Raw genomic sequence first — 12,500 nt, 5'->3', positions numbered from 1 at the left:
TTATTCCATTGAGCAGTTTTGTCGAACCACAAGGTTACGGAATCGTAAACGAACAGTGGTTGTCAATGAGGGCGGGAGACACACGCACACACACATACATACTACGGGCTTACCCACAGTTTCCGCCTCGCAGATTATTTCAGAAGACATTGGTCAACTTGGCGCTTAGAAGAAGACACCTTGACCAAGGTGCCGCACATTAGGATTGAACACGAAACCACGTGGATGCAAAGCAGGTTTCACACAACAAGTTTACTTCCCGACCGCATGGTTCTGGGTTCAGTCCCCTTGCGTGGTACTATGAGCAAGTGCCTTCTTCAATAACCTCGGGTCGACCAAAGCCTTGTAAGTGGATTTGGTAGACGGGAACCGAAAGAAGCCCATCGTATGCTCGTGTGTGTCTTTGTATCTGTGTTTGTCCTCCACAGCCACCTGGCAACCGGTGTTGCTGTGTTTACATCCCACTAGCATTAGCAGTTCGACAAAAAAACTACCGATAGAGTAAGTACCAGGCATAAAAATGAATAATCACTGGTGCCGATCCGTTCGACTAAAATTCTTCAAGCATGGCCGCAGTCAAATGACTGAAGCAAGGAAAAGAATAAAAGATAAGCACACACACACACAGATATGTCTATCTGTCTGCATGTGTGTGTATGTATGTGTGTGTGTGTGGTGTGTGTGTGTGTGTGTGTATCTCCCAGCACCTTTTTAGCAATCATCATCATCGTCACCATCATGAAACAGCATTTTACACACCCTCCCATGACGAGTTACTGTGTCCCTCCCACCACCCCTCTCCTCTCTCCATTAACATAAGTTATTACTGCTGCTGCCGTTTCCCGTTGCTGTCTTCATCAAACGATTTTCGCTTCACACTCGATTACATCAGAAGAATGTGTTGCACTAAATGCTAAAGTCAGATCTACTTAGAAAGAAGGTGTGTATGTGTGTGTGGGGGGAGGCAACAATATGTATGTATGCGTTGTGTGTGTGTGTGTGTGTGTGTGTGTGTGTGTGTGTGTGTGTGTGTGTGGTGTGTGTGTGCGTATAAACATGCGTAAGGCCCCATTAGTCTATTTCAGTTCTAACTGAAAATGGTGGAATTACTACATCAATGATATAATCTGAAATATGACAGCAGAGTGTAATGACTAAAATATATTAATACACTAATTACTTTTCGAGTCGGGAAAGATAAGAAAAAAAGAAAAAACGTCTCTGTTGTATAGGAGAGATAACATCGCGAGTGTATATACACACACACACATGCATCTTCATATATGTATATACACATATCAGTATGTATATATACACACACACACACACACACACAGAGAGAAACATACACATATGTGTATGTCCGTGTGTATATATGTGTGTCTGTGTGTGAATGCGTATCTCTTTTCGTCTCTCTCTCTCTCTCTCTCTCTTTCTCTATTTCTCATCCCGTGCTCGTGAGTGCATGTGTTTGTCTAAATAAACACACATGATATAAACATATCCATTCATTACTTCTCGCGCATATTCAGACATTTATACATCTGTGTTGAGAGAGAGAGAGAGAGGAGGTGTTTGTGTGTGTGTGTGTGTGTGTGTGTGTGTAAGAAAGCATTTCTTGCCAAGGATGAGAAACTCCCGAGGCAAGGCCAACTGTAGAAAATTACTCAACTTCTGATCTAAGTAAAAACTGATCTCAGCTGTACTAATTAGAGATAGAGAATGAAGAGTGGGTGGGGAATATAAATACCTATAAATACAGACGTGGCTGTGTGGTAAGAAGCTTGCTTCCCAACCATATGGGTCCAGGTTCAGTCCCACTGCGTGGAGCCTTGGTCAAGTATCTTCTACTGTAGCCTCGAGCTGACCAAAGCCTCGTGAGTAGATTTGGTAGACGGAATCTGAAAATGCCCGTCGCATATGTGTGTGTGTGTGTGCCTTTGTGCTTGTCCTCAGCTACCACTTGACAACCGGTGTTGGTGTGTTTACATCCCCGTATCTTACCAGTTTGTCAAAAAGTGACCTATAAAATCAGTAGCAGTCTTAAACGAAAGACATACAACGGTCGATTTGTTCGACTGGAACTGATCGATCCTCGTCACCGCCCGCTATGAACAGCGAGTAGTTATGAGAAACTCTTTGCAAAGTGAGGACTCACAGAAACATCTAAACGGCAAAGAGAAACATCTCGCTGTCCCGGAGCGTTATACATATTGTCTTCATAAGGCGGCGAGCTGGCAGAAACCTTAGCACGCCGGGCGAAATGCTTAACAGCATTTCGTCTGTCCTTACATTCTAAGTTCAAATTCCGCCGAGGTCGACTTCGCCTTTCATCTTTTCGGGGTCGATAAATAAAGTACCAGTTTCGCACCGGGGTCGATGTAATCGATTTAATCCCTTTGTCTGTCCTTGTTTGTCCCCTCTATGTTTAGCCCCTTGTGGGCAGTAAAGAAATATATAAGTTCGCATATTCCCCCCTACACACACTGAAGCACGTTAAAGATTTTTGGTTTAGAGTCTCTGGAAAACCTAAGCTTTGTGGTTGAAATTGGGCAACGGGAAACTGTAGAGAATCCCTGTCGGATGGATGGTACATGGAATTCAAAGATACAGCCTTGCTACTCGTTGCGTAACATTATGTCTACCTAACAATCGTGTTTAGGAGCCTCTTGTCTGTGGATTTCTCAGCCACATAGAAGCTAATCTCATTCAGAATTTGGTTAATTTCATCGATGATGAGGTTTTGGTCATCGCCGAAGCTGATGGTCATCCATTTGCTTTTAGAAGTAACTTTATATGCTGAGTACAAGAACAACATGGACACGTCTGCATCTGTATATATCTATATATATATATATATAGAGAGAGAGAGAGATACACACATATGTATATATATATATACATACACACATGCATATATATATATATATATATATATACACACCTACACGTACATATATATATATATATATATATATACTAATATACATATACACATGTATATATATACTCACATGCGTGTATATGTATATATACTTATATGCATACACACATGCATATATATATATATACACATACACGTATATATATATATATATAGATATGCATACTTATATACATGTACATGTATATATTCTTATGTACATACACACATGCATATATATATATATATATATATATACACACACATACACACAATCATGTAAACATATATATACACACACACACACATATATATATCTATGTATGTATTTATGTATGTATGTATGTATGTATGTATGTATGTATGTAGGTGTGTATGTTTGGGATAAAGACTCCCGTGAACACTCAAGCGTACACTCGAGTGCAACTGTAGTCGAACTCAACAATTCACCCATTTACTTCACGCCTTAGATTAAACGAAACAGGAGTGATTAAGGAAGGGAATAAATATGCCCGATAGAGATATAGAGACTCTTAGAAGAACCCAACCCAAGCCTCTGGATCAACGAGAGAGATGCACGTCTCTCAAACGTAAGGTCGACAAGTAGCGATTCCTCCTTTGCTTTGCGCAGGTATCAAGGTAAACGAGCTTCCTGTTGCTATGCTCGTTGCTATGAAAAAACCAGAATTCACAATAAGATAGAAAGAAATATTATCACCGCTTCCTCTTCGCCTATCTCCTTTCTTTTTTTTTTTTTTTTACTGAAAATGTTCGTTAGAAATAACATAAGCAATCTTTTATTTTCTCAACAATCAGCAACTCCCAAGACAACACCCGTCTTCGCCAAATTACTAAACCCAAATCTGAATCTAAGCAAAACATACAGCGTGCCTAATCTAACACCTCCCAAATAATGATTCTGATGAGGAGAAAGATAAGATGAGATACCACCACCACCACCACCTACTACTACTACTACTACTACTACTACTACTACTACTACTAACTACTACTACAATTATCACCCTCATTACTACTACCACTGCTGCTGCTGCTGCAACGCGTAGTGCAGACTATTATTGAAACACACAACACCACGACTAATAATGGAAACTCAGATTTATGTCTTAGGTTTAAGTCAGAAAGAGAAAAAAAAGTTTAAGGAAAAATTTTAAGTTTGGATTAAATACCCTACATCAAAGAAAAACAGAAGGGGAGAGAGAAAGAGAGAGAGAGAGAGAGAGAGAGAGAGAGAGAGAGAGAGAGAGAGAGTTTTTGTGTGGATGTTTTGTGTTGGAAAGAGAAAAGGACGTGAGGCAGAAAGGAAATTGAATTTTGACGGGGAGAACAAAAGTTCAGGGAAGTCATTGGTTAGTGGCAATCTGTGTTTGTATATGCTTACAGAATCACGGATAATTCACTCTTTAACATATCTATCTATCTATCTATCTATCTATTTATCTATCTATCTATCTATCTATCTATCTATCTATCTATCTATCTATCTATCTATCTATCTATCTATCTATCTATCTATCTATCTATCTATCTATCTGTCTGTGTGTGTGGCGGGTGTGTATAATCAGGTGCGAAATTAAAGAAATTTGCTTTCAAACTCTGATATGCCAGGTTCTATTCCATTGCTTGGTATCTTGGTCAAGCGTTGTAGTACAGCCTCAAATCGACCCTAACCTCGTGCGGAAAATTCCAGAAGCAACAACCCGCTGGAATGGCAGCTGGAGATCAAATGTAGAGAGTCTTGTCCCACGCTGTATCACAGAGTTTCTGCCTAAGAATTACGCAAACGGTACTCAAGTCTGAAGAATATTCAGCTACGTAGTTCTGTACATCGAACAATTAGCACACTAATCTCCGAAATCAAAAGATCGTAGGTATTCTACATATATATATATATATATATATATATATATATATAGAGAGAGAGAGAGAGAGAGAGAGAGAGAGAGAGAGAGAGACCAAAGTGTACGTACGCCGCTATATATATATATATATATAATACAAAATGGGACAAGAACGCAAAAACATCCAGACATGTGATACAAAAAAGGGACAACAAAACATCGATACAAAGAAAACAAGGACGGGTTATTCGGAGTTTTCTTTCCTCAGCCGAGTTCCAGATTATCTTTGCAATTGCGGCTGGTTATACTCGAGATTACTCCAATCTGGCCAGTCCCAAGGAAAAACTAAACGAAGAGCATTAGATTCCTTGGAAGAAAGCAGCGAATGTATACGAAAACAAAGACGGGAAAAAAAAACGGAGAAGGTTACACAAATTCAAATAACAGGACATAACAACAGGTGTCTTTCGACTAACGACGAATTAAATTAAGCTGGCGAGTGTGGAAATAAAGCCTTACGGCAGGGATAGGAGGTTTCACAGGCACAGGGAAGAATATAGATATTGCACGGACAGCGGCCGAACCAAGAGAGAAAGGACAGGCTTGGCCGAACACTGGTCACGTGGGCTGTGTGATAGGAAACTTGCATCCCAACCACATGGTTCCAGGCTCAGTACCACTGCGTGGCACTTTGGCCAAGTGTTTCTACTACAGCCTCAGGCCGACCAAAGCCTTGAGAGTGGATTTATAGACGGAAACAGAAGGAAGCTCGTCGTATATATATATATATATATATATATATATATATATATATATATATATATATATACGATGTGTGTGTGTGTGTGACTTTGTTGCCTGTGTTTGCCCCCCCCCCCTCCACTGCTTTAAAACCGGTTCGGCAAAAGATATCGTAGAATAAGTACCAGGCTTAAAACAAGAAGCACCGGAGAAGATTCGTTCAACTAAAATTCTTCAACGTGGTGCCCCAGCATGGCCGCAATCTAATGACTGAAACAAATAAAAAAAGAGTACACACACACACACACACACACACACACACACAGACACATGTATTTACAAATATATTTTCCCATGCATATCATTATGTAAACAAGTGTTTCCACACATGATAATTACTGAACGCTCGCCATCTTGAAATAGTTGAAAGTGAAATACAGAAGATCCCATGAGAATTGGAAATGTCTAAGGCTAAATTCTCTTCCGTTTTTGATAAATGAAAGTCTTCAGAAATTGCTTGTGCCAAATGTTGATTGTTCTCTTATATTTATTGCATTTTTTCTTTCTTACTCTTCTTTTTATACACGAACTAGAATTGACAAATTAAGGTCACGTATTCGAAACTGTACGCATGATTATGGTGGTATGTACAACTGCAGAGATAATTCTTTCACCTTTTCTACATACATATATCTATATATATACACACACATAAACAGGCACACTCACACACATGCAGAAAGCTTCTTTATAAGTAATTTAATTCAAATACATCTGTGTGCAGACGTAATTAAAGGCAGGTATACATCCATACAAATATTCAGGTTAGCACAAACACTCTCATACGCGCACACTACACACATCCATCCATCCATCTATCTATCTCTATTTGTATATCTATCTATCTATCTATCTATCTATCTGTCTATCTCTATTTGTGTATCTATCACTAACTATTTATCACCGTATCTATCTGTGTATCATCATTTTATATATGTATATATATATATATATATATATATATATAATATATATATATATATATATATATATATACGATGTGTGTGTGTGTGTGACTTTGTTGCCTGTGTTTGCCCCCCCCCCCTCCACTGCTTTAAAACCGGTTCGGCAAAAGATATCGTAGAATAAGTACCAGGCTTAAAACAAGAAGCACCGGAGAAGATTCGTTCAACTAAAATTCTTCAACGTGGTGCCCCAGCATGGCCGCAATCTAATGACTGAAACAAATAAAAAAAGAGTACACACCACACACACACACACACACACACACACCACACACACAGACACATGTATTTACAAATATATTTTCCCATGCATATCATTATGTAAACAAGTGTTTCCACACATGATAATTACTGAACGCTCGCCATCTTGAAATAGTTGAAAGTGAAATACAGAAGATCCCATGAGAATTGGAAATGTCTAAGGCTAAATTCTCTTCCGTTTTTGATAAATGAAAGTCTTCAGAAATTGCTTGTGCCAAATGTTGATTGTTCTCTTATATTTATTGCATTTTTTCTTTCTTACTCTTCTTTTTATACACGAACTAGAATTGACAAATTAAGGTCACGTATTCGAAACTGTACGCATGATTATGGTGGTATGTACAACTGCAGAGATAATTCTTTCACCTTTTCTACATACATATATCTATATATATACACACACATAAACAGGCACACTCACACACATGCAGAAAGCTTCTTTATAAGTAATTTAATTCAAATACATCTGTGTGCAGACGTAATTAAAGGCAGGTATACATCCATACAAATATTCAGGTTAGCACAAACACTCTCATACGCGCACACTACACACATCCATCCATCCATCTATCTATCTCTATTTGTATATCTATCTATCTATCTATCTATCTATCTGTCTATCTCTATTTGTGTATCTATCACTAACTATTTATCACCGTATCTATCTGTGTATCATCATTTTATATATGTATATATATATATATATATATCTATATATAATATATATATATATGTATGTATATATATCTATGTATGTATATATATATGTATGTATATATATGTGTGTGTATGCATATATATATATGTATGCATGTATGAGAAAAAGAATAAGGCATATGTTGTGCGCCCTCCTCCTCTATTCACAGTCACGGTTTATTGAATGACCGAATTCAGTTTCTAAACAACGATTAGGTTTTCGTTAAACCGAATTACATGTCGTCTTTCAAGAAGTTTCCAAGTAATAAACTGCATGTAACATTGCGGTCGGTCTCATCGTTAGAGACTGTAGACTTTCGACGCCGGCGAAAACGAATGGGAAGGAGTTGGGGGGGGGTCTATTCTTTGAGTACATGAGAAGAAATGCAATAGTCAGAAGGTGAAGACCGAGAAATATCTACTCGAACTGACAGCATTGACCTGAGGGAATTCTATAAAATCGATGGTCTTCTAAATATAGGAAGGTTGTTAGCGGGGAGGGGAAAGGCCATAGCACTTTCATTTTTTAATCTAAGGGACATCTTGTCAGAGTGACTTGTGTTACAACACACATTCTTTTACTTGTTTCAATCATTTGACTGCGACCATGCTGGAGCACCGCCTTTAGTCGAACAAATCGACCCCAGGACTTATTCTTTACGAAGCTAGTACTTATTCTATCGGTCACTTTTGCCGAACCGCTAAGTTACAGGGACGTAAACACACCAGCATCGGTTGCCAAAGGATGGTGGACACACACACGCACACAGACACTTATACGACGGGCTTCTTTCAGTTTCCGTCTCCCAAATCCGCTCACAAGGCTTTGGTCGGCCCGAGGCTATAGTAGAAGACACCTGTGCAAGGTGCCACGCAGTGGGACTGAACCCGGAACTATTTGCTTAGTCAGGACTCTGGTCCTTCGTAGTCCCTGTGAGCAAAGAATTTCCAAAATTTGCAGAAAGAAGTACTGAGATCGATCTCAAAGCATTGTGTCTTAGGAAAATCTCGTTTTTTATTTGTTTGAATGAAACTGAGATGGAAACACAGAGACAAACCGCTAGACAGGTATATATATCTACATCTATATATATATATATATATATATATATATATATATATATATATGAAGATAAATAGATAGATAGACAGGTGGATGGATAAATATATATATATTGATAGATAGATAGATAGATAGATAGATAGATAGATAGATAGATAGATAGACAGGCAGACAGATAGATAGATAGATAGATAGATAGATAGATAGATAGATAGATAGATAGATAGATAGATAGATAGATAGATAGACAGATGGACGGACGGAAGGACAGGCAGACAGAGTTATTTATTACTTTATATAAAATCCTGTCCGTTTATTAGGACATTGTCTGTCGAGTTAGCTGTGAGCGATATACAATAATCAAATTCAGAAACAGTTCATTTAATAAATGCCTTTAGCTGCGAGGAAACTGAGTGAAGCAGCTGTGAAATTTTACATCGTAACACACACACACACACACACACACACACACACACACACACTCTCCCCACATACATTCTTCCTATAAAACTTGTCTCTAGTTGTTGGCACAAAAAGTAACTACATCTAAAAACGAAAGTGATAACTGTTAGAGAGAGAGAGATAAAGAGATAGAGTGAGAGAGAGAGAGAGAGAGGGAGAGAGAGAGAGAGAGAGAGAGAGAGAGAGAGAGAGATCGTTTCAGGCTATAATCAACTTCTTCAACTTGAAAATCAAATAATATTTCCTTCTACTTTAGGAACAGGGCCAGAAATTTCGAGAGGGGGCTTGGCAATGACATCGACCTCAGTACATAACTGGTACTTGTTTTATCGACCCCGATTGGATGAAAGGCAAAGTCGACCTTCGCCGTATTGTGGAACTCAGAATGCAAAGCCGAACGAAATACCGCCGAGCATTTTTCTCCGGCGTGCTAACGGTTCTGCTAGCCTGCCACCTTAATAATAATCCTGATGATGATGATAATGATTTATTTTCCACAGGGGCAGAAAATGAGAGGGACATTACAAGGACCGCTTACAATTTGTGCGGGGGTTTACATTAAAGATGAGGGGGGACAAAGGAGAGGGGGGACTGAAATACAAAGTATATAAAACATGCGGACACATTTGTGTTACGATGAAGCGGAACCTCCAGCAAAGGCCAATCAAAGAACCCCACAGATTTAGGGTTATCCTGGTCACCAAGGGCACAAGCTGTCGTCCAAATGTTGTTCTCCAATCTACAGGAGTAAATAACAACAACTACAACAACAATGATAATGATAATAAGAGAGGAGTCACATTTTTGCACAAAGCCTGCAATTTCGGGGGTGGGGGAGGACTGGTACTTATTTTATCATCGACCCCGAAACGATGAAAGGCAAAATTGACCTTGCAGGAATTTGAACTCAGGACGAAAAGATGGACGAAATGCCGCTGAGCGTTTTGCCGGACATAGTAACGATTCTTATTTCTTTACTGTCCACAAGGGTCTACACACAGAGGGGACAAACAAGGACAAACAAACGGATTAAGTCGATTACATCGACCCCAGTGCGTAACTGGTACTTATTTAATTGACCCCGAAAGGATGAAAGGCAAAGTCGACCTGGGCGGAATTTAAACTCAGAACGTAACGGCAGACGAAATACGGCTACGCATTTCGCCCGGCGTGCTAACGTTCATGCCAGCTTGTCGCCTTTATAGTAACGATTGTGCCAGCTCGTCACCCGTACACCCCACCACCACCACCGCCACAACCAACAACAATAATAATAATAGAAAGAAACAAAATGAGAAATGGCTAATTATAATTGTATGGTGGTACTAACCTCATCACATGCGGCACATCTGGGCTTCAATTGCTCCGCGTGGTGCCGACCGCAATATAATTGGCTGTCTTGATAAAAGTAGATCAGGTCAACTAGAAGCTCATCACAGACTGAGCACAGAAAGCAACTAGGATGCCAGCAAACGTCTGGACCGGCCCTCGATGCAAACACCGCCATATCACTGGCTGCAATCAATTTGCGACACTGAAAAAAGAAGAACAAAAAATAAAACTTTAAAGAATCAATTGTGAACCAAAACAGAATTTCTGAGACAAGTTCTTGTTCTTAAATCAATTAATTCTTCACTTTGCTGGGGGTCAATGGAACATTTCTCCAAGAATATTTAATAATTAAATAACGTCAAAATGCGTCGAGTGTTAGCCTGATTAAATGTTATTTAGCCCTAGGTCAACGAAGATTAAAGGACTCTATGATCATAGGAACTTCAGCCATGGCCATCCTCTCGTTTTAGAAGTATGTCTAAGACATATAAAGGCGGCGAGCTGGCAGAAACGTTAGCATGCCGGGCGAAATGCGTAGCCGTATTTCGTCTGCCGTTACGTTCTGAGTTCAAATTCCGCCGAGGTCGACTTTGCCTTTCATTCTTCGGCGTCGATAAATGAAGTACCAGTTACGCACTGGGGTCGATGTAATCGACTCAATCCGTTTATCTGTCCTTGTCTGTCCCCTCTGTGTTTAGCCCCTTGTGGGTAGTAAAGAAATACATATACTGTTCTTTGCCAAAGATTGTAAAGTACGATTTGAGAGATTTTTATGCCATTTCTACCAGGTTAAGTTACCAGGTACGGCCTTCATCATTGGCCAATAAACACAGCCATCTAATTAAGTAAGGATATGAAATAGCTGCGAGTAAATTATTTGGAAGAGGCAAGATCGTCGGTCTTAATATATACCTTAATATATACAAAACTGTGATGTGACTCGTCTTCGCCTCACGTAGCTGCAAACTAAACACGTAACTTCTTTTACTGCTTCAACTACATTAGAAGAAATTGAAGGAATCAAAGCAAATAAGAGGACATGTTTCCCATTTTAACCATTTATGACTGATTGCTACTAGAATTCTCTGCAGAGCTAATCACGGAACTGGAAACTAAATTAATGATAGACTTATTGAAAATTCCCAACACAGAAGATCCAGAAATGTGCTCGTTTAGAAAGTCAGTCATTAGCATCGAACAGATAAATAATAGGAATCAACTTGGTTATAATTCTGTAAAGCAGAAGACATCAGATTTGGGGGACGAGGTTATTCGCTTTTGTCAGACTCCGTGTTTTAGTGGTACCTTGGTTTGATCGACCGTGGGATAAAGAAAAACAAAGGTGATCTCGGCGAAATTAAACTCAGAACGGAACAAATACAGTTAACTAATTATCGATACGCTGGCAATAATCTGTGTTAATCTATGGTATTAATAATGGTTATGATAATGATGATGACGATGGTTTCAATCTTTTGCACAAGGTCAGCAATTTTGAGGAGAGGGGCAAGTCGATTACATCGATCTCAGTATTAGATTGTTACATTACTTTATCAACCACGAACGAATAAAATGCAAAGTTGACGTCGGTGGGATTTGAACTCAACGTAAAATACAGCTGAGTATTTCTCCGATACTCTGACAACTCACCCAGCTCGCCACCATCGCAGAGACGACAACAATAACATCGCCGAGTAAAAAATATTTAATGAGTAACACGCTCATAAAACTATTTAACCCATTAAGTCCCAGAATATTTAAATTTCTGAATATTTTAAATTTTGACAGATGATTGAAAATAGGTTAAAACTCCTTTACTTCAAGTAGAAATGGAAATACTTTGTGTCCTATAAATAGGACACTCAGACAATGTGATATAGCTTATTTAATGCTCTCATTTAGTGTCCTATTTATAGGACAGTGGGACTTAATGGGTTAAGAAGCCATGGAAGATAAAATAGATGATGACAGAACAAAGTAGAAATTAGAAAAAACAGAAGCGTTTGATTAAAATTGAAAACTGAATATAATGCCAAATGTAAGTTAATAAGTAGAAATACACCAGTTGTGCCAGTTACTGAAACTGTCAATGGAAAATAACAGGAAAATAAAAGGAAAACAAATGAAGATTTAAT

At 38.8% G+C, this 12,500-nt stretch overlaps 1 protein-coding gene across 3 annotated transcripts in view; it reads right to left on the bottom strand.

Moving 5' to 3' along the window:
* Positions 1 to 12,500, bottom strand: part of LOC115218050 (protein prickle-like) — a 117,042-nt gene that overhangs the window by 4,188 nt on the left and 100,354 nt on the right. For all 3 annotated transcript variants that reach the window (XM_036503699.1, XM_036503702.1, XM_029787812.2), the window contains one exon: positions 10,364 to 10,567. In XM_036503699.1, coding sequence (XP_036359592.1) covers positions 10,364 to 10,567 — 204 coding nt within the window. The remainder of the gene's footprint in view (positions 1 to 10,363; positions 10,568 to 12,500) is intronic.

Source organism: Octopus sinensis, linkage group LG1 (assembly GCF_006345805.1).
Source record: "Octopus sinensis linkage group LG1, ASM634580v1, whole genome shotgun sequence".
Classification (NCBI taxonomy): Eukaryota; Metazoa; Mollusca; class Cephalopoda; order Octopoda; family Octopodidae; genus Octopus; species Octopus sinensis.
Note: the sequence above shows the minus strand (reverse complement) of the source record. Positions and strands in the feature narration are given on the sequence as shown.